The sequence below is a fragment of the Empidonax traillii genome, unplaced genomic scaffold, assembly GCF_003031625.1.
Source record: "Empidonax traillii isolate 1590-97213 ecotype Southwest subspecies unplaced genomic scaffold, ASM303162v1 scaffold425:size1421777, whole genome shotgun sequence".
In the NCBI taxonomy this organism is placed as follows: domain Eukaryota; kingdom Metazoa; phylum Chordata; class Aves; order Passeriformes; family Tyrannidae; genus Empidonax; species Empidonax traillii.
The window spans coordinates 1,231,375-1,255,392 of record NW_020955618.1 but is presented as its reverse complement, the minus strand read 5'-3'; the positions used below and the strand labels follow the sequence as shown (position 1 = coordinate 1,255,392).

Below are 24,018 nucleotides of genomic sequence, written 5' to 3'. Positions count from 1 at the left end.
GTCCTGGAGCAGCAATGAGTCAGTCAAGTCCCTCACTGTAAGTTAGAATAGCCTGAAGGCTGCTCTAAATCATTCTGGCTGCCAGTGACCCTGCAACAGCAGAGAGGGGTTGCTGGGGCATAGCAAAGTCTTGGCTGCACTCCTCTTCCTTTGGCCATGTCCTCTAGCTTGTCCAGAGGAGCTGTTGGGGGTGGGGGTGATGAGGGGGAACTGGGGGAGAAAAAGAGAAGGGAAAGCACAGAAATGGCTGTGATGCCTGTTCTGCTGGAAGACCCCTGCTTCTGCTGTGTCTGGCAGAGGTTCAGTGGCTGGCTGTGGTCAGAACTGATCCCAGCACAGGCAAGAAAAATTCTGTGGCTGGGCCATGGCCAGGTGCAGTGGTAGGATTTGGTTTTATTAATCTGATTTTCAAAAGCACTTTTTGAGAGTTCTTCAGATTATGTAGAGCCCCTTTTCTCTGGAAATCTCATTGGATCATGACTGGTTTGTAGCTCCTACAGTGGTTGGTGTTCATATTCTGTGACCACCACAGTCAGTTTTATTGTGTACTAGTGTTAATGAGATGTTATCCCTACCAGTATCATTTGGCCAGCAATACCAATATCTAAATGAATACTCCTGTGTAGATTTATACCATTGAGTCTAGCTATTTATTTTAATTTGGTTTTTATTTAACTGCGCTTATAAACTAAAAACATAGTTTGGGAGAAAAACATGAGACTGGGATTTGATTTTTTTGAGAGGAAAATTCTAAATAATATTAACAACTAATATTAGAAATCAGTTGTTCTAACTCCAGACATTTGCATTTTGAATTTGGATGGTTTGGTGCTGTAAATATCCCAATTTTGCTACTTCAGTGTAAACAAAATTTTTTGTGGCTTAGAAGAAGATCATGATGCTTTCCAAGCCAAAGGGCATACATTCTGAAACCTTCCTGTTCTCTCACTCAACAGTGAACAGACCAACCTAACTAGTGAGTAGTCAGAATTGGAACGTTTAGTAACAATGGGTTATTGAACAGGCTGATCCTGCAACAGAGGCAAAATATTATCCCTTTTAATAATTCCTTAAAAGCATTCACAAATTTTCATTTTCAGTAAACTGGGTATTTCATGATGTACAAGAGAAGGAGAGTGATGTTTTGAGGTACTGAGCAAGACCGTTGGTCTTATAAGTAGTACTCATCTCCTATCTTGCACGGGTTATGCAGAGACATATGCTTAACCTGCACATATAGAATGGAAGGGTTATAGTTTTTACTTTCAGATTTATTTTAACGAAATTGTGAGGAGGTACCTTCCCCACTGACCAAACCTCTGTGAAGGCAGAAATAGGAGGTCATGGGCATTTCATTCACTACCTGTAGTTATCTGAGACAAAAGGATACGATTCCTTGACAAGCAAATGGTAGAGGAGTGGTAGTTTGTAACCACAGGTGCAGTGAGCATGTGAGGGAGCACAGATGCTATAATTAAATTTAATACTGTTAATACGATAGCTTATAATGTCGTAGGTTTTCTGATAATTTAGAACTGAAATTTTTAAAGGAAAAAAGAAATATGTATGTGTTAGTTGGATTTGTGTCAACACTGGTTGACACAGTCAGCAGCTGAAGACTAGATCTTCAGGGTGTAAATTCATTTAGTGCAGTTGATGCCAGGAGAGCTGTGTCAGACTGCAGTACTTTAAGCTCTGTCCTGAGGACACCCAGTACCATCAGCAGGAACCTCATAAATGGAATCAGTAGAGTTCCTTGGAAAGGATTCAGTTCTTTCCTGCCAGGAGCTCAGCAACAGCAGTGGTCCTGAAGATCTAGTGCTGCCAGAAGAGACACATAACCTCTGTCTGTTGCCTTTAATCACAACTGAGGGAAAAACTGTTTTGTGTTATCTTCGAGTCTGAAAACTGCTGACATCCCAAAATACTGAAGATCATCTGATTCTGTGGGATTCCCCTGCTGCTTTCTTTTCCCTGGCCTTTTCAGGTATGACAGATTGCAGCAGTTCGGGCTGGTGTGTGGCAGATTGTTCCAGAGTCTTGCCTGCGACAGTCCAAACACAAAAAGCTTCCTACAATGGTGAGCATTTCATCCCATCCCCAGTATTGTCTTAATACTGTCAGTTCACCAGGTCAAGCAGTCATTGAAGCTACTTCTGGTTCACAAAACAGAGCAGCATTTTTGGTACTTGGATATGCAAACTGGATATGCTCTGCACTTCCAGTTCATGCGTAGGGCCACACTGGGCTATACTTCCAGATATATTCCTTTGCATGAAAGAGCCCTCTGAGTAGGTATGTCTGATTTAGCAGCAGAATGGAGCTGAAATCATATCCTGACTTGCAAGTATTTTGGATTATTTAATAAGTTAATTTTTTCCTGGAGGATTGATGGCTTAGTCTGTCATTTATTTGTTTGAGATATTTTATGATCGGATGATTTCTTCTCACATATTTTAATCAGGCATATGATGTATCATTGTTGCTTTATGTTTTCTATTACTAGGGATTAATTTTTCACACAGTATCTTCATTTAATTATATAATACAATCACACATGCATTTGCATGAATAGGAAGAACCTATTCTAATTTAGCCATTTTATAATATGGTATCTTGGGTTTTCCAGAAAAATTCCCAAGTTTTTTGTTTTAGCATAACAATAGTCATATTCATGCTTCTTACATTATAACAAAAGCACTCAGATGTCAGTTCATAGATTGACATAATCAGCTTTGTCTCTTAATTAGAAAAGAGAATAAAGCTGTTTAGGGGTGTCAATAAAATGACAGATGTATCATTAACAGAAGGCTACATTGGATCAGAATGGTGCAAATACTTGGAATTGAAATGTTAAAAATTTTTACTGATAACCTTTCATTTCTAATTTTCGTTTTCTGGTTTCTTTCCATAATTGAAAAATACCAGAGGTACATAGTACAGCATATATATGGAACAATTATTGGTGATGGAGAACTCAAGTTTATAACCAAGTCGAGCTATAGCTAGGAAAACATGTTACACAGGATTCCTGCCTACCCTCAAAACAAAATTCAGCGTGGCTAATGCACCCTTTGGCTATGCCTTTGATGCACTCCTCATCACCAATTGTTTATGAACAATGGGACAGCATGTAGATTTTATTATGAAATTCAGGACATACCCCATTTCTGACTTCTTGGTACAGCACACTGTTTGAAACTTTCCACAGTTAGTCTGAATATTCAGTTTAGTATTGACTTCAGTGAGTCCATATTTTGCAAATTTCTCCAGCAGTTTATGATGCTGTTGATATCCACCCTTTGGTATAAAGGAAGCATTTACATTGTACTTTTAAGACACAATGACTTTCAGTCAGAACTAACAGAAATTGCAGAATCTGATAAAATTACAAATATTCAAACACTGAGGCAATGGGAAGTGCATGCTTTGCGATTCAGGCATACAGATGGAAGTAAGATTGCATGCTGCATCTATGATCTGTCAGAGGTTTCTTATCCCAACAGGGTCTGACATGCAGGGCATCCACAAAACCCAGCATCTCATATCAACTTTACTGATAACCTGACCTAGAGGATTTTCAAACTTCCTACAAATCCAACTGTCTTCTGGCAAGCAATATTAAGGTCCTTCCTAGGAGGAAATCTGGGTATTTTGTCTGTTCAGCATCAATCATGACACAATTTGGGGTGCAAATGGGCTAGCTGCTAGGTCAAATAGCAGGATACTTGAGAGTCAACCCTTGAGTGTACTCTAAAACACCCACACCTACAGCCTTCTGTACTAGATGGGTGGCTGTATAGCCAGTCTTGGAGGCATTTCCGCAAGGGTAATGATGAGTGGGTGAGTCACCTGTCCCGAGTTTGCATCCTTTTCTGCACAGTAATACCAACATGGAGGAGGTGTCCTAAATCTTTGTCTCTTTGTCTGCATCCACATTCTTTTTGTTGGAATCTGTAAAGCTCATTATCTCTCCACCAGAAATGTTTTAAACTAAGATTTCATGAACTTTTGACACTTCAGTGAATTTTGTGTCCTGTGTAGAGAAAGCTGCCTCATCTGCTCTTTGGGATTCAGCATTCAATTATGTGAGGCTCCAAAACAGTTGTAATGGTGCCCAGTTGAAATAACAGGTTGGAAAATATAGAACATTTTTTTTTAAATAAAATATCTAATTTTCAAATTCAAGCCTTTTACTTGATGGAAAATTGAAATTGCTGTTACTTCCACCTGGGAGTTTAGATCTATCCTGTGTCCTTGAATCGAAATAGGAAATAACTCAGTCACCATGGCAAGTGGCTTCGGTTCTGGTATGATTGGCAACAGTGCTCCAGTGTGGTTCACAGGAGGGGTTCCCAAACTGTAGGAACCTTGGGGGAGCTGAGAGAGCTGCCAGGAGCCTGTGGTTGTGTCACAGCAGCTGATAGGACCTAGACAGGGCCAGAAGCAAGGATGGCCAACTCTCCACACCTTTAAAAGAAGCCCTGAGAGAGCGCAGCACTTTGTGTGGAAGGGTGCGCAGGAAGGGCATGCAGGAAGGGCACTGAAGGAAAGGCCAAAGTCCAGCTAGAACTTAATCTGTCTACTGCCATAAAAGACAATAAAAAATATTTCTATAAATACATTAACAACAAAAGGTGGGCTAAGGGGAATTTCCATCCTTTATTGGATGCAGGGAGAAACATAGTGACGAAGGATGAGAAAAAGGCTGAGGTACTTAATGCCTTCTTTGCCTCGGTCTCTAATATCAAGACCAGTTGTTCTGGGGGTACCCAGGCCCCTGAGTTGGAAGACAGGGATGGGGAGCAGAATGAAATCCCAGTAATCCATGGGGAAATGGTCAGTGACCTGCTACACCACTTAGACCCACACAAGTCTCAAGGTACTGAGAGAGCTAGCAAAAGGGCTTACTGAGCCATGTCCCATCATTTACCAGCAGTCCTGGCTAACTGGGGAGCTTCTAGTCAACTGGAGGTTAGCAAACGTGATGCCCATCTATAAAAAGGGCTGGAAGGAGAAATAAGGAAAATACCAGACTGACCTCAGTGCCAGGGAAGGCCACAGAGCAGATCATCCTGAGTGTCATCATGAGGCACGTGCAGAACAACCAGAGAATCAGGCCCAACCAGCATGGGTTTAAAAAAGCTCGGTCCTGCTTGAGCAACCTGATCGCCTTCTATGACAAGGAATCCTGCTTAATGGATGAGGGAAAGGCTGTTGATGTTGTCTACCTAGACTTCAGTAAACCCTTTGACACTATTTTCCACACCATTTTCCTGGAGAAACTGGCTGCTCATGGCTTGGACAGATGCACTGTTGCTGGGTAAAAAAACTGTCTGGATGGCCAGGCCCAGAGAGTGCTGTTGAATGGAGTTCAATCCAGTTGTTGACCAGTCACAAGTGGTGTTCCCCAGGGCTCAGTATTGGGGCCAGTCCTGTTTAATGTCTTTATAAATTATCTAGACAAGGGGATTGAGGGCACCCTTAGTCAGTTTGCAGATGACACCAAGTTGGGCAGAGTATTGTTTGTTGCGGGGTAGAAGGCTCTGTAGGGGGATCTGGACAGGCCAATTGTGAGATTCAATAAGGCCAATTGCCAGGTTCTGCCCTTGGTTCACAACAACCCCATGCAGCACTACAGGCTGGGGGCACGGAGTGTCTGGAAAGTTGCCCAGTGGAAAAGGACCTGGGGGTGCTGGTCAACAGTCAGCTGAACATGAGCCAGCAGTGTGCCCAGGTGGCCAAGAAGGGCAAGGGCATCATGGCCTGTATCAAAAATAGTGTGACCAGCAGGACTAGGGAAGGGATTGTCCCTGTGTAGTCAGCACTGGTGAGGCCACACCTCATATCTAGTGTTCAGTTTTGGGCTCTTGTATTTAGTTTACAAGAAAGACACTGAGGTGCTGGATCATGGATGGAGAAAGACAACAAAATTGGTGAGGGGCCTGGAGCACAAGTCTTATGAGGAGCTGGTGTTGTTTAGCCTGGAGAAAAAAAGGCTCAGGGGAAACCTTATTGTTCTCTACAACTACCTAAAAAGAGGCTGTAGCCAGGTGGAGGTTGGTCTCTTCTTCCAAGACCTAGGACAAGAGGAAATGGCCTCAAGTTGCACCAAGGGAGGTTTAGATTAAATATCAGGAAAAAATTATTCACCAAAAGGGTTGTCAAGCATTGGAACAGGCTGCTCAGGGAAGTGGTTGAGTCCCTGGAGTTATTTAGAGATGTATAGACGTGACACCTAGGTACATGGTTTAGTGGTAGATGTGTCAGGGCTAGGGCAATTGTTGGACTTGATGATTTTAAAGGTCTTTTCCAACCTAAATGATTGTTATTTTATGATATTATGCAGTTGGATGGTATCTGGTTTTGAAAAAAAAAAAAAAAAGGATAATATATTTTTGTACATCTAGGACAAGCAAGTCTTGGATTCTTCGGAAAGATGATCCTTTTATAACCTAAATATTATTTTGTGCAGGAAATGACTTAGGGAAAAAAATGAAACAAGTATTCATTTGCAATTGTAATGTCTCTGATTATAGTCCCCAAGTTGACATTTACTCACTTTAATTAAAAAAATTGAGAATTTTATTTATATTTTCTACTCTGTCTTTCACAGAAGAGGGATTTAAAACATGTTCAGACCTACAGTGTCCCAGTTACTGTTCCATCTCATGGTTTTCAATTAATAATATTTTACTTTCTGTGACTGCAGAGTGAAAATGTATTTTTGATTTACTTAAAACTGGAAATAGTTAGTTTACTTAGAACCAACAAGGATTACATTTGAGAGAACTCACACAAATACAAGCTTAAAAGTTTCATTTAAGTTTAACTCTTATGCTCTTGAATACAATAGAGTTTACATAAACATTTAAGATGGGCAGCCATGGACCAATTAGAGGACTCTATTTTCCAGGCATCAAACCATTGTTTTCAGGCAGTGCACTAAAGCTCTTAAATTAATACATATTAAATCTGTTATGGGCTTAGCAGAGTTTTAGGCTCAGGAGAGGGAAAAGCAGATGAGAGCACTCCAGAGGGAGGTCAGGCAGAGATTGCCTGTGAGACACAAGAACCACTGCGCAGCTCACAGGATGTCTGCATGAGCTGAGGGTGGCTGCAGGCTGCTCTGCAAATCTGCCTGAGGAGGAGAGGGCACCACCTCTTGTTAAGTCCTTGCTCTCTTCATTTTGATATTTGCTAAATAAAATTGGGGAGAAGCTGTTTTGTGGAAAATATATTTTAGGGGGCTTGTTATTACTTATTTAATAATATAAATGTTTTAAGATACTTCAGAGTTTCCCTCGTAATGAGAGATCTAGTTTCAGGCTAGTTCTATCCAGGAATGTTTAGTAAAAGACTGCACTTTTCATATCCGGTCACTTCAGACTAGAGAGTCCGTCGGGTTGCTGTTACACAGTGTGTAGCATGAATTATGGAAGAGTTCTGCTCATATGCACAGTAATGTGAAAAGTATCACTATGCAGACCTAAGAAAATAATTTGCAAGTAATCGAGTTTATTGCTCCCTAATTGTTGCAGCTTGTTTAGGCAGGGATAGGACTTCCCCACTATGAAGTATGAGAAAGTCTGACTTGAAAAAGACCTGTGTGCTATTGCAGGCAGGGGCAGAGCCAGAGCAGAGCTCAGGATGAGAGAAGGAGGGAACGGTACAAGTGAAATGGAAAACATAGCAGAGAAGTTTTGGAAGAGGAGAAAAGAATGCAGAAGCACATCTAGGAGGCGGAATGGGGGGAAAGGAGAGACTTGTTGCAACTGGCGAAGAGCAAAAGATGAGTGCAGACTGCAGCATGCTTTTTGCTGAAATAGATCACCTGCAGTTTCTGTTGAGAGAAGTAAAATCCGTTCAGATGGAGAAACTGCAGTGTTAATCTAGGCTGGTGGCAGAACGAGATGAAGCAGGGGTGAAGGAACGTTTCTGGAGAATCTGGTTACAAGACTGCTTTGCTTAACGTGCTCAATACCCTGTAGCACTGAAAGGAAAAGACGGAAAACAACTATCTGGGAAACAAATATAAATAATACTTCAAAAGAGAAGAAAACCTACTAACACTGTACTCATCTTCCAGACTTTAAGGCTTTTGAAACATTCACCTAAGTACAGTTTCAGCTGCTGTTTTCCTGTGATATATGCCTTACTGACAGAATTAGTTACCTTCTCTCATTATATCGAGTTGCATTAGCAAAGAAGGGAACTAAATAAGGTGCCTGGGGTATTTATGTGTTTATTCAACTGTTGAAACCATACTTTGGAATTTTTCAATAGATTTTTGAGCAATATATGTCCTGACTGTAATACCATTTGTGAAATGTCTGACATCTGAAACTCATGGGGGAGAGGAGAGAAATTGCTTGCAGATCACCATGTGCTTCCACTTGGGGAATGCATGGCCATAACTGTGGGAGTCATGAAATCATTAATTAAAAACTTCTTAGCTGTATCGCATCCTTTTCTAAAGATGAAATGTAAAGTTTTTTCTTCTTCTACAGTTATGCACATGGAGATTTTAAGACAGGGTAGATGGCCCCATTTCTCTAGTTAATTACCTCAATAAATCAGGAGTGGGCTGCTGGTATTTGAAAATTCTGTGCATGGTAGACAGAGTGAGGGAGGGAACAGTTTTCTGCAGTGTTCTGTTGTTGGTCTGTAATGTAATAGAATGCACTCAGGTCAAAAGAGTGTGACTGATACTGACGATGCCACCGTGGCTATAACATAAGGAGTTGGCTACAATAAAACTGAATATTGCAATAAAACTAAATGTTTGTGTTATGACTAAAAAAAAAAAAAAATTGCAGCACCACTCAAATTTTTCTATGATGAAATTACTCTTTGTTTGCATATATGCATATGCGTGTGCATATAGAAATAAGTATGCTTATATACACATAATCTGTGTTGATAAATACGTGTGTACACACACACATGCATTCTGAATGAGTTGTACTTGCCTCTTGAAAATGGCTAATACTCCCTGAAGGGGGAAATGGAGAGAGGGAGTGATTTTATCAATCAATACTAGTAGATCTTGCAAGTGAAGATCAATTGTGCAATGAGCAGTGTAGACATACACTGCAGAAAGGCTCTTCCAGTCTCTTCCTAAGACAGGAGACAACAGATGTGCATGGGCAGACAGGACGGCACAGTGGGGAAACTGGACAAGACTCACCAGCAGTCTTACTCATTCTCTGTGCTAGTATGCAGTGGTTTGCAATGGTGACAGCGGTGGTTGGGATTCAAGAAGGGATTTGAGTAAGGATGAATTGGAAGGGAAAGCAGGTGGATAATATCTGGACTAAGAATATAGTTTAGGAGATGAGAACAGAGGCTCCCCAGATCTGAACAGGAGCTTGGTTTGAGAAGAAAGTTAACACTGGGTGAGCAAAGGGGCTGAATGCTGTTGGCAGGTCCTTGGAGACACCTCAAGAGGGATGGGCAGCCAGGGTGAGAATGTGCAGAAGGAACCAAGGGAAGGAGGAAAGCATTTGTATATGAGTGGGCCAGGAAAACTGACATAAAAAACAAGTGTGAGAAGAGACATGACAGAATTAGGGGAAATATAGGGGAGTCATCATCTTGGCCACCTAAGTGAGCACTTCTAATCTATCTGTATCATTAATAAAAACCAATACCTCCAAAAAGCTTTTGCGCTCCTTTTCTGTCTAGTGGTTAGAGAACTTAAAAGACATCCAATTAACCAAGATTCCGAACTTCTGAACAGCTCAGTTACCTGAAATGAAGGGTCTATTTTCATTATCCTTTTTGTTCTATTGATAATGCTGCATTATTCAGCATTCATATAGTTTTATAGGAAATGATATTTGATTTTTACAATAATTATTTTTTTACCTCTGAAATTATATACTACATGCTCAAAGAAAATACAGTTGCTGCACACAGAAGCAGCAATATCTCTCCATCTTGCATTCTCCTCTCTTTCCTTGTTACCAAGGTTTTTTTTAATGTGATAATGTCCCACCACTGTTTCTGAGATTTCCTGAATTTATTTGTTTGCTCTTTATTACGTAAGGAATGATTTCTGCCTGTTTGAATAAATTTCTGTGGGGAGTGCTGACATTCTTATCCACACTTCACTTGTCACTTCTAGGCCAGACGGTTAATATGATTTCCTACTATGAGCTACTTACTGCGTACAGTTTTAACATGTGTTGCAGCAAGGCAGTATATTAAAGTGCAGAAATTACTTACGAAATAAATGAATATTATACAAAAGTTATTGGGTTCTCTTAGGTAAAATCAGTTAATGTACAGCATAAATATGTTCCTGATAGTGGTAAAAGGCAATAGGGCGTGGACTGCATATTCTGCTGCCATCCTTCTCTCATGAATGCAAGATAAAAAAGTGTTTATGTTTGTGGATAATACCTAAAGAGGAGCGACTGCAAGTCTGCAAAGGAGGGATTAGCATTCCAAATGGTGAACTGGAAAACACAGAGGACTGATCAACAGCATCTGGACAGGAGCATGATCTTTTCTCTGGGAAAAGGCTGAGGGCTGTAATGGTTCCCCGAGTTCGATTTTTATTGACATGGTGGTATTTTTGCACAGAAAGCCAAGGTTATGCTGGGAGGCAAAACCAGGTGTGTCACCCTTGAGACAGAAGAGGAAATTGTGCTGTTGTGCTCAGGGCAGGACATTGCTGGAAGAAAGGTGTGGGCTAATGTTAGAAAATTAAGAAAAAACTGACATAAGTATGTAGAGGTCTAGGAAATAGACTGTTATGAAACTTTACATTACATTTTGTAGTGTAAAATTTCTCAGAATTTTCAGCCTCTGGTAAAGCCTGAGGCACGAGGGCTTTTTCTGTGGTTTCCATTTTCAAACTGCTCAGGTTACTTTCCCACAATGGTATTTACTTGCCTTTTGGCTTTTTAGGCAATGTCCCAACCAGTCTCTACAAGCAAGTAGTGCTAGAATTTATGGATGTGTCCTTCAACACAGTTTGAAGTGTGGAAAATTGTTACGTACAATGTCAACCTACAATAGTTGAGATAGTTTAGCCTAAACTGTAAAGGGATAAGATTTCCTAGAGAGTGATATTTCACAGCTACTGAATGAGTTATTACTGGTATTTTTTTGATACTTTGGGATGACCTAATTGAAATTACTGGAAAAGAAAAAAGAGGGAACTCCCATGATGAACAGATTACAACAAAGGTTGGAGATCTTAAAACAACAATAAGCTTGTATGGTTTTGCAGGAGAAAAGATGTGTTTTTAACTAAAATCCTAGAAGTTCTTGACATGAAAAACTTTCAACAAAAGGATTGCATTTTTCTGTGAAAAAAAAATCATTATAAAAATTCACTGATTGGTTGATTTGTTTTTGTCAGCATTTCTTCCAGTTTGTCTCACATTACCACTAGAGTCTGTTTTGCTGTACTGCTCTTTTTAGGAGTGCAGATAAACTCCTCTCTCCTTGGTGTGCTGAAAAAGGTATTTGCTACTTTTTCCGGAGTTGTTTTCCTTTTCTTTTGTGATCAGTCTTTGTCCTAATTTAAAAGAGAAGTTTATCAGTACTGCAGAATGAAACCACTAGGGGTAAATATAGGCAGCAGCAGTGTGAGGTTTTTTCCATCCCAGGACTCTTGCTGCTTCTTCACTGAGCCAACCCATATCTGCATCTCTCTGTCAAGATGATGCATCCATTTACTCCACACAAGCCTCAAAGCACTGATCAGAGAGGAGCAACATCTGGTCCTTACCTTCATAGGAAGTATGTAAGCTGAGAATTTAAGGACAGAAGACTGTAATTGCTAAAACTCTCATCTGACTTGTTCTGCAGGGAATACTTTTTCATACTGCATGTATTTAACCTGGGAGATTTAGAGTTTCAGGAGATCAATGAGTTAGATAACTCGAGTGGGTTATTTAGGGCAGGCATAATTTTATAAGTGTCAAAAATTTCATTGTGGTCAAATATTTGAAAGATAATTTTATTTTCTGTCCTCATAGATGTAAAATGCCTAATGCCATGAGCAGGGCTAGGGAAAAACTGTAACTGCTACATTTAAAAGAATAAAAAGATAGACTTACTGGCTTTCTCTTGTCCTAAGTTTCCTGTATTCTCTCTCTCATAATACAAGAAGACACTCCAGACACCACATTTCTGGGGATTACCTTTCTTGGGGTTGAAGCCTTTGGCCTCATTCTTTTCCTCACAGTTAAGAGTGTTCATAAGCCGCTGGAAAGACACTGTCTGTCATGTCTTGTTGCTTAAATATTGTGATCAAGCCTGTGAATAATCTCTAACTGCTTTGACATGTTCATAATAGCTTTTGTTCTACTCTGTACCAATCCGTTTCCATTCCTTAAAGTCCCCCGACACGGTGTGTTCCAGCTTGGACATGGTATGTGATGGTTTGTCTGGGGATATTATGAAAAAATCAGAACAATACTTTTAACTTTCGTGGATGATAATGATGGTTTGGAAAGTAAAGATGACCCTTCTGTGGCTAATGATATTGTTAGACACTTTTGTCCTCGGCTTGTGGGTTTTTTCCACCCTTCGGTGAAAGTTGTTGGGAAGCGGTCAGCTGAACCGGCGTTACCCTGCAGAGTGACGTGTTCACGTCAGGCTTCCTCAGCTGTGCTCTGTGCACTGAAGGCTGCGTTAACACCAGATGCCAATCATACACCACCAGTGGATTTGCAAGATTATAGGACAGGAAAAAAGATGAAGGTTAAGCACGGGGCACAATAGAGATTACTTATGGTAATGAATTGTATAATTTTTCTAGACAGATCTGGATTAATGTTTATCCCAGGCAAGAGATTACTGTATGTCTGATTCTAGTTGTAAACAGACATTATTAAACAGAAGGTTTATGTTCATGAAATGCGACTATGGGTGTTAAAGCACTTATGATTTATTATGTGCAAAAAGAAAAATTAACCTGTTCATCTGCTATAGTACAAGATGCGCTGTGGATTTTTGCATAATTTGAAAGGCATCTGCTCCTTTGGAATACAAATAACCAGTGAAATGAGAAAGATTCTCCTCTCATTTACACTGATCCAATGCCTTACAGTGCAGTGAAGTTGAAATGGTGTAACCAAGAAAAGAATAGTCTTGTATATTTTTATAAAACAATAATATTTCTGTGAGAGATAATGTTGGCAAAGTCTGTTTCTTGTGAATCTTTAGGGTATTTTCTTTTTAATTTAGAAAAAAAAAATCGTGTTCAGATTGCTTAACAAATGACCTCGTTTGGGTTTTACAAATAATTCACTTTCACTAATTGAAAACATAACGTTTAGAGACCTTGAACTTAATGGTTTGGGTTTTTTTAAAAAATATTTTCACAATATTTATGTTGCAGCCCATTTTTCTCCTTTATTGCATCACTACTGCTTAGCATAAGTGAGATATAGATACAGCGCCCACAATTTTGAGTACTGCCTTACCTCAGTACTTAAATAATCAGACCTAGGTCAGTGCCTTCTGTGTTTTAGGTATGCTGAAAAATCTTCCCTTAAAGAAACTGTAAACAAACTCCAAAACTTTGCTTATTTCAAGTAGACACTGCAACTCTATTACTTGCTAACAAGGAACTATCTTTTCACTGTTAAAGCAAAGAAAAATTACAGTTATCAAAATCTGATTGTTCTATTTATGGGCTGTATTTGTAGCCAGCTGATTTTTGCATAATGCCATTTGAAATTATCCATTTAACAATGATGGATGATACAACTGTGTTTCTCTCCCTCCACTTTGTAACTGATCTGTCTACTTAGAGATTGCATTGGACATGTTGCTGATGCTTTATTTGTAAAATTCACTCACATATGTGAGAAATTTGTTCGTTAAGTCTTACTGACTTCACAGAGGCTTCTCAGACAAGTAAAAATATTCCTCTATATAAGCAAACCCAGCCCAATATGTGGGGCAAAAAACCTGGAAGTGTCATGAGGTTTGTAAAGTGAATTAGGATTTAAGGTAGACCGAAATAAAACGTAATCTGTAAGACATTCTGAATGCTTCAATAAAAAAAGTTGCAGTCTTAAATTGCCACCAAAACACGTCACACTGCTCTTTTGTATTTCTTAGGTGTATTTTGCATTTGGTACAACAATATATATTGTGTCATGAGAAAAATGTAACTTTACCACTTGTAAAATTTTGCATAATTATCAAATTTTACAACTTCTGTGAGGTTGTAAATTCTGTGTCAGTCCAGAGTTAAAGTGCATGAGCAAATTATTAAGCAGTAGAAGTTAGTGTGGGCTTTGTTAATGGTTCAGTGTAGCATCTGAGGGCGATGAGAACTTCTGGAGGTACCTGGGGTGCAGATAAGAGTCCTTCAGGAAATGAGGTTAGCTGCACGACACTGCTCAAAAGTTTGTGCAAAGAAGTGTTGTATTTGGGGAGGCACTAAAAGATACGCGCCGCTCTTTTCTTTGCTGTGTGTTAACAGACATCAATAAGTCATGGAGATGACCTCCATCTTCCGAAGAGAAGGAAAGCTAGAAATGAAGACACATTTCTGTTATCAGTCTGCTGTGGGTCGTAAGTTGAACTGGTGTTATATTTTCCTCCGAAAGCCACGTAGCCTTGACACAGTGTTTAACAGTGTTAAGCTTATTGCTGCTGAGCTAAACATGTCTGAAGCGAACGATGACCCTCACGTCTTTGCAATAGCAAAATGTCTCCCTGATGTGATCCCGAAGACTTGGAGCATTAAGTTAATTTTCCCCTGGATTTCTGAGCTGCCTTCTTTTTACCCGGCGGAGAGCTCGTGAGGAATACAGCTTCTGACCGAATGACAGAACATGGAGGGTGAAATTAGATGCATTCAATTAGAAGATGACAAAAAGCCTATCTAAATATTTGTCAGGATGCTACTTACGGGGCGTAGTGTCCAGGCGGGGAAGTGAAAGGTGGCCGCTCTGAGGACTTAATAGTCTGGGGAGAAAAAAAATGGGTAAATCATCCAGATTCTTTACAGGCTTGGAGGGGATAATTGAGGGTATCAAGTTGGCTGTTACGCTTCCAGGGATGGTGATCTCTCTCGTGTAATCTCAGATTAGTTCTTTGCTTTTATTCACTGAATACAGAATTAACCGTTACAAAGTTTTCTGGACCACATGTGTAAATAATGTTGTGATTTTACCACTAGAGGATGATTAATGGAGTGGTTTCTGGGAGGTGTTGAAGAAAGAGGGACTCCATCTTCTCCTTAATATAAAAACCCCACGACAAAACAACCAAACAAAACCTCAAACCCACAAAACTCAAAGAAATGAAAAAGGCACAGCAGATGTTTTGTCTGTGAGATTGTCAGGTTTGCACCAGAAGATTTACTGATTTTCCAGAGGACAAAAGGATGTTCTCAGAAACTAAAATTCAAAATTGGTAGTCAGTGACACAGAAACAGATTGAGATATGCAGCATGGTTTGGCCACATCTGCTTATCCGTAAATTAAAATTATAGCAACTTTTTAAAAATAAGTGAGCAAATCTCTGTCTTGTAATTTCCTACTCAAAAAGTTTTAATTATGAAAATAAAATAAAACAGTAAGTACAGAATTCCATGGTTACCTCTTTTTAATTTTTTTTTGTTTCTGTTACAGCAGTTCAGGGGAGAATGTGACTATGGCAGGGTTAATCCAGCTACATAAAAATCCATGCTGTGTATGATAGTAGTAAAGCTTGTGATCCCTTGATCTTTGATTAGATCCAAGCTAGTAAATATCTTGTGTTTAATCAGAATGAGTTGTTCTGCATGTAGTATAAGTCACCTTCACAGATGGGATGTAGCAGCAGAGTTGTTCACGAATATTTGTTTTAATCCTTTCCAGAACAAGCACGCTTTATGTTTCTTTGTTGTAAATCAGAGTCAAGCAACTAAATGCCAGCATGAGGGAAAGACATTTACTTACAGTGAGGAATAGGACAGTGTGGGAACCTTTTTTCCTTTTTAAAGAAAAATGTAACTTAGTAGATTCTTAAAAGGTATTTTGTACTATTCTGTAAACATAACTAATGCACCATGGCTGCTTTTTTAGACTGGGATGCAAATATCGTTATCTAGAATTTCATCATAAACTGTTCATACGCGTTTCTATCTTAGACTATAAATATAAAGAGACTAAGATTTATTATGGTTAACGTTCAACCTCTATTATTATCCTATATTTTAAAGGTATTTAGTTATAATGGTAGCTATTCTCTGTGCTGGTAAGCTGAAATTACTAAAACATTATCTGTAAGGCTAGTTGTTTTGTGTGGTATGTCGGCGTCCTATTTACCTAAATCTGTCATAATTGCCTTCCAATACATCTTCCTCTGACATGCCAAATATTGGAAATGAGAGGACTCTTTGCTGGAAGACTTTCTACTGAGTATCATTTTTCTGTGTTCATAACTTGATGGTAATAGCTGGACGACCTGTAGTTAAATGTGTCTCAATTTCTCTCACTTATTTTTCCTAATCACCACACAGAGCCTTCAGTGCTCAGAGGTGTGATTAGATTTAACCTGCCATCATAGCTGAAGAACTTTCTGTACAACATATTATACATTGCAGGAATTATATATGTAAATGATGGGTCCGAGTATAATATATAAATAGGTATAAGGATGAGTTGCTCTCATGCCAAAGTTAATTCCTGGTTGTTTTTTTTTTCTGTTGTTTGTTTTTAACAGGAAGACTGGAGAGCCCCCACTAATAAATGGCTGGATTCCTTACCTTGGGAAAGCTTTGATTTTTAGAAAAGATGCTTTCAAATTCTTACTGGATCAGCAAAAGAAACTTGGAGATATTTTCACTGTACATATTGCTGGTGAGAAATATTTTAGTATATCTCTTGATTTTTTTTTTCTGTCAGTGAAGTTAAATACTAATTCAAATGTTTAGTTTAGAATCTAACTTAACAAAAAACATTTTTCTGTAGCGTAGACCAATAAAAATGACTCATATTTACACGTATTATAAGCAAAATAGTTATTCATCAAATATCACTATCAGCATGGAGATTCATATACATGTATAGATATATATGTATGCATGTTGACAGAATTTGTAGGTATATTATGTATGAACGTAGATTTTGCCAGCACATTCAATTGTGTATTTTTTTTTTCCTAAAGAAGGGAGAACTAACATCATCTTGACACTGCACAGAAAAATATCAGATTAAATTTAGAAAACACTTCAGAAAAAAAGTGGAGAATTTGCTCTCACACGTTTTACAACTGGTTGACAGGAACACAAGGGAATGAATGACACATTGACTCAGTGATACAATCGGGACTGGAACACAGAAACTTCCCGTTGCCAGCCTCTTTCTCTGATCATGCTTACTGAAAATAACAATATAATAAAGTATAATATAACCTTGCTTCTTTCTGTATTTATAACTGTATTACTGCACTAGATTGAATACAAAATTTGAATGATTTTACATAGACACTTAGCTGCAGAAGAAAAACAGAATGAAACTGGAATCTTGAATGAAAGTTAAATATGTAAATTTACATGTATGTATGTGTATATATATATATATACACACAGAGATCTACTTTTTACTAAAATCAATTTAAAATCCAGTGTTTCCCCCTGTTTAGAAGAAGGCAAGCTCTTTTTAATGTAGGTGGATGTAATTGTCTTCTGCCCCTCTACATGCTGATATCCTTGTTCAAATGATCAACTTTATAGTTAAGTCTATCTCATTTTTAGTTATTCCTATATTTTTAGTGAGTTTCAAAGAAAAATGTTAAGGGTAAAGTATAAAGCTTGCTCTGTAATTCCATGGCAGAAGCATTAGCTTTATATTTCCATGTAAGTAATATTTTGCAATAAAAATAGTTTTTATCTTCAGATGGCAACTAATTTAATTGCAAGTTGTGTGTTTAATTAATAAAATTTTTCTTTCTCTTAACAAATCTGTCCTTTTTTTTCCTTTGGAAGAGCATTTTTACTCTATTAAATGTGTGATTTTTTTTTTTAGTTCATTCAGGATTTTGTCTTTAGAAACTAGTATGCTCAGATTTTTTCCAACTTGACAGTGAGTTCGACATAGTACAACATGAACTTTTGTTGAAATAGTCTTTTTCTATTGTTAATGTGCATTCACACTACAATACAGTTTTGGCTTCCTACAAGTACAGGTTAATAACTGTAATTCAGATATTATCTTAGTACATTTATAAAACCAGGTACAGTCATACATCATAATCCTAAATGTGTTTAATCAAATATTTATTTCTCTTTTACCTCTTTATTATGTTGTGCAAGACTGTATTTAGAAGTTTGTGTGTTTAAGCAATCTATTAGTGTAGTTTAGTTTCAGAAATTTCTATTTGCATGATAAACCAAATTCCATTTCAGATAATCTCCCTGTGTTCAAGTGTTTTGAGCAAGCCTCCCTTGATAAAGCCCGAAGTAAATAGAGTGAGTTCTGGATATCATTTCAGCCTTGATCAGGTTGATTTTGTGCATTTGTCATGATAGAGATACCACTCTAAGTTCTCTTTTTCCAGTATAGAATTACTGACCGTCGAGACTTCACTAAAGGGAAATAGTTTGTCATCCGCAAGTCAAGGAAGAAGCCTAAGCTAGTTAGTACCTCTCAATGTGTCCTGATCCGAAGACGTACAGGATTTCTATATGTCTTACTGATTTGACAAAGATGATGTTTATACGTTCGGCAAACATAGCGTAGCCAGCTGTATGTGCAGTATCATTACTTTACCCCCCTGGTGGATGTCTAAAGGTCCTGTCAAAAAATTCTATCAATATATATTGTTTTAATTATTGGTTCTCAAACTAGTTCATTTGGAAAATGCAGAACGATGCTCGGAGTTTCTGGCGTTGCCCCGTACCGGTAACGCGATTTTGCTGATTGTACTTTCCCATGTGATGAGCAAATGATTGTCATCCCTAAAAGTCGCAAGGGACATGGATGTCATCTTAATAAAGAAATTAAAAAGCAAATCTTTCTATGAGAAACAATGTAAATTCCTGACCTGTCGCAGAAAATAGTTCTCTAATTGGTTTTGTGTGGTGGTGCAGCAGAATCGTTTTCCCCAAACGTCATGCCAGCGCAGCACCACTGTACATCATTGTCAGCAGTTCAGCAGAATCTCCCTAATAAGAGGACGATTACGTAAATGCGATAGTCTTGGGGGAAAAAAAAAAAAAAACAAAAACAAAAAACCAGAAAAGAAAAGAATAAGGAGGGGAAAGAGAGAGAGGGAGCCTGTGGCATTGAGATGATCATACTTCCCAAGCCTCTCTGCTTGTTAAGGGTCAACAGCACAGGCAGACGGCTAGGTAAGAACTTAAAGAGCTTGAAACAGTTTTGTCATTGTTTCTCGGGATTAAACTTTTCCTGACAAGTTAGTAGGAGTGATGCTGAACCTTGCATCACTCTCTCTAAGACTAACTCAACTTTAAATAAAATAATCTTATTGTTTTTTACCTAGCCCACTTGCCTTTTCAAGTACTGTTGCTAAGTCATTCTTTTCTTTAAACCGTGATGCACCTACAGTAACATATCACATTTTTCTCTCTTAGGAAAAAAGATAATTTACATTAACTTCTTACCAAGCTGAAGCGTGCTGCAAGCATTACTGAAATAACATCCATCATTAGATGCCGTCTGAAATGCTTGTCTTTCATCATTAGCATTAAAAAGCTCCAGAATGCATTATTAGAGTAATTTCTTAACTATCATACAAATACTGGCTTCTGTGCTCAGATTTACCAAAGTTGACAATTTTCATATTTTCCACATCAATCTTCTATTTCTAGGAGACTGAAGAAACTAAATGGAGATAACCAGGCTATTTGCAGCACGGGTATAACGCAGACTGAAGGACTGGATAGTGAAGTGTAAATTCTCTGTAGCCATTTAAAAAAAAATCAGAGGGCTTTTTACAGAAACAAGGATACATCTCTTACTTTGACTTGTTTCTACTGTATTAAATAAAATAGCTCTGAGACTAAGACTATTAAAAATTGGAGTGTGACTTGTACATATGTACGTCTACTTAGTTTTTGATGTTGGAGGATTTTTTTTACAAACTAACAAAGAAAGGCTTAGTCTCCAGTGGTTTCTATATAAATACCTTCAATATTTAAGGCTTCCTGATTTGTGGAGCCTGTAGTATGCCTCCATTTTTGGCTGATTTGGCATTTACCTTTTCCAATACTCTGATGGAAATTCATGAGTATCAAGATTTTGGTTTGATTTCAGAAAAGGATACTTTTCAGAGATAGTCTTGGCATTAGCTGCAATGAAAAGACATGGGAGGGAAGGGGGAAGATGTATTTTTAAATACCAAATAATAATTGGAAACTTTAGGAAATATTTGAATTTATTAGTCTCTGACATCACCAGGGACAAGAGGAAGAAACCTCACTGGGGACAATGACAGGATTTAAAAAGCAGGATTAAGGACCATATTGACACTTACAAAATTTAAAATCATAACTTGAGGTGAGAAAGTTTCTTCCACTTCGGATGTTTGGTGTTCAGGGTAGAGGAGGTGTTGGGGCACAGTTTTGTAATTAGCAATCTGTTCCTATATGGAGGAGACCAGGGTAAGCAGTGTAGCCACGTAGTGCATCTGTGTGCGAGGATGAATGTAATTGTTTAAGGTTTCCATACTCACTCTCACAACAACAAGTTTCTAACTGCCATTAATTACCCCTCGATTTTAGTGTTTTTCTAATTAAGAAATCTAAAATTAGATTCATGATGACATACATGAACAAGCTGCCTTTGTTATAGAGGGGTTCCGCTTTCTAACTGTCTAGACCTTTACTAAATGCAGCAAGAAGAAATATTTTGGTTTATATGTTTATATATGTTGTTGACTTACAGTGATGTGGTCTGGAGCCTGAATTGATTCTACAAAATGAATTATATTTTGGTACATACTTACTTTTTGCTACCAGGAACCTGATGAGAATAATAAAATCAGGATCTGTAATATTCTGTTTCTCAGGGATTTTTTTTTTTTCAAAGTGTGTGCTAGTGTCGAGTGAGTTTTGATTTTAAATTATTGCTAAAATAGTTTGTCGTCTGAAAACTCGTTTGCTGAAAATCATTTTCTTACTTAAAAATGATAAGAATTGATGTGCGTTTGCTAAGTGTCTGATTAAAGATCACAAAGAAACTCATATTTTGCATCAGAAATAAGCAGATGGTGGACAGATGGTTTAAATTAATATTAATTAAAAATCTTAACTTAAATTGTTTACCCTGTAAATGCAAAGTTAAGAAGCCAGCTTTCATCTTTAGGGTTAATAACACTCCAAATCTATTTATTAAAAATTGCTCCAATGGGCATTTTTTCCAAGCTTTGATCACAAAGATGGTAGCCTCAATAAAGAGCATGAAAGTGGGTGAAAGCTGGGAAGAGAAAGCGATTCTAGATACTGCAGAGGTCGAGACTAAAAATTCTTTTCAGCCTCTGTGGTCTGGAAAGGAAGAACTGGTCAAAAAAAAAAGGAGACTGAGAATTCAGGATCTCTATTTCATGCCAGTTTCTCAATATATTTATTCTTTAAAATTAAAATTACATCTATGGTTGATTATGTTACAATAAAGCAAAATTCATGTGTATCTTAAGAGCATTCACACACGGTTGACAAAAAAAAAAGGGGGTCAAATTCTGTCTCAATTTATCCCTTACGTTTCCTTACTGGTTCACTGGGATTGCAGTTGATGTAATTGGGAGAGAAATTATGGCAGCTGGTAATTGTAGAGGAAGTCCAAAGTATACCCAGATACCACAGAGTATTGGGTGTGTGTATAAGTCAGAATATGGAATAACTATGATAATTCACGTATCACTATATGGTAACCATGGATACTTGTTGACATTTTTAGTGATAGTGACTACTTTATCTCTGGACATCTGTCACAGAGCCAAATTTGGTCCTCAGTTAAGCATGTAGTGTTCCCATTAAAATCAAAGGAGATTTGTCCCTTTACTGAGACAGAATTAGACTGTAAGTGCTGGAAGCTTTGCTGTTTTCCTGATTTTGTAAATGGGATATTTCACAGAGGATGTGTACACTTTAATAGGTGCCCTTTTTCTGTCTTCATTCAAGGTAAGAATCAGGAACTCTTAATTTAGAATCATGTATGAAGAGTTAAGATTTAATTGAGCTTTGGGAGCATTAACATTTTATTCATGACAGTTCACCCAAATGCTTTTCTTTAGCAGTTGACTTGAATTTTAGGGAGAAATTGCAAGATTTTTTTCTGGCGGGGGCAATTTGAAAAAGCATCAAACTTGATGCAGTCCTATCCTTCTGTACAAGAAGCGGAAGTTATCACTCTGTCACCCAATTAAGTACCCTGGGAAAGGTAGGAAGTTGTTGGTGTACTCTGACACAATGGGTGGTAGTGCTAGGACTGTGTGTACCCCAAAGGAGCACCCGTGGTAAAAATGATAGCCCCCTACACTGTAAGCTATGACTTCCAATTCACTACTTAAGGGTAGTCATATTAAGGATACTAAGCACATTCTTAAGAAAAGGTTAGCAAAACTTCAGGGGGAAAAAAAACAGATGTGAGAGAAGCTTTAAATGTTGGGGGTTTGCAGTGTGCAGTTAAACTTGTAACCAACAGATTTTGAGTTCCTGTGTCATCTACTTGGAAAAAAGCTGCCTAGGTGGCATGTTTTCCACTCCAGTCCCCGTCATCCACTTTCCTCTATACAGGTGAAATGTCTGTGTTTCTCACTTTCCACTGTTAAAGCCCTTCAATTTTCAAATGTTGCTACGACTCCACACTGTATTTTCATGAATAAGACCAGAGTAGTAAATGATTTGTTTCCGAGCACTACAGCTGAAGAGATCACACTTGACTGTTGGCACAAACAGTAGATCGGTCTTCATGGAAATGGCTTCACACTGATTTTAGAAGAGCCTTCAAAGTGTACACAGGTGGAATCTGCAACCTGACAAGGAGAATCTAAATAAAAGTTGTTTCTTTTTCTTTTTTCTTTGTGGATTTATTCACGTATCTTTGTTTGGTTGGGGTTTCTTCTGCATGCTTTTTTCACAGTTTTTGGCTTATCAGTTATTGCTTCTGAAAGTGTCACCAGATTACAAAAGTGCATATGCCTTACTTTTTTCTTTTCAAAAGTGCCTTATTGTTTTCTTTTCTTCTATTCAGGTAGATATATTACCTTTATCATGGACCCATTTCAATATGTTTATGTCATCCGGAATAGCAAGCAACTTGAATTTCATGAATTCGCTAATAAAATGGCTTCCAAAACTTTTGACTACCCAGCCTTGTCAAAAGGAAAATTCCCCGATCTCAAGGAAAACCTGCACAGAATCTACCAGTATCTGCAAGGCAAGCCTTTGGATATCATTTCTGACCACATGATGAAAAATCTCCAGGATATATTTGAATGGAAATGCTCACAAGCAACAGATTGGGAAACAGAAAAAATGTACAAATTCTGCTGCTCTGTAATGTTTGAAGCCAGTTTTGTAACACTATATGGAAGAGTTCCTGCTGCAGATGGCCACAAAGTTATTAGTGAAATCAGAGACAAATTTATCAAGTTTGATGCCAGCTTTCCCTATTTAGCTGCAAACATACCAATTGAGTTGCTAGGAGCTACCAAGAAGGTTCGGAAGGAGCTTATACATCATTTTTTACTTAAGAACATGACAAAATGGCTGGGAGGGTCAAAAGTGGTCCAAGCCAGACAAGATATATTTGAGAAATATGAGCTGCTTGGAGATTATGACAAAGCAGGTAGGAAACTTATGAATGATTGCTTGTCTAAAATAAAATAATTTACAATAGACCTTTGAAATAAAAAGGCAAAATGGCGACCTTGAAATTTTTTTATGTTCTTTCTAATTGGCTAATGATAAAATGTTTTACTCTGAAACAACCCTCTATGATAATTGATTTTTTTTTTTTGTGCTGAGGTGGTAAAACAAGATACTTAATGGTGATAATGAGAAAGATTATAACTGAGCTGCATTTCCTC

At 38.1% G+C, this 24,018-nt stretch overlaps 1 protein-coding gene across 4 annotated transcripts in view; it reads left to right on the top strand.

Annotated features, from left to right (window-relative positions):
* The window catches only part of LOC114062632 (25-hydroxycholesterol 7-alpha-hydroxylase), a 128,388-nt gene that overhangs the window by 89,468 nt on the left and 14,902 nt on the right, over positions 1-24,018 (top strand). For all 4 annotated transcript variants that reach the window (XM_027894321.1, XM_027894324.1, XM_027894322.1 and 1 more), the window contains exons 2-3: positions 16,690-16,826; positions 23,181-23,777. In XM_027894321.1, the coding sequence (XP_027750122.1) occupies positions 16,690-16,826; positions 23,181-23,777 (734 nt within the window). The remainder of the gene's footprint in view (positions 1-16,689; positions 16,827-23,180; positions 23,778-24,018) is intronic.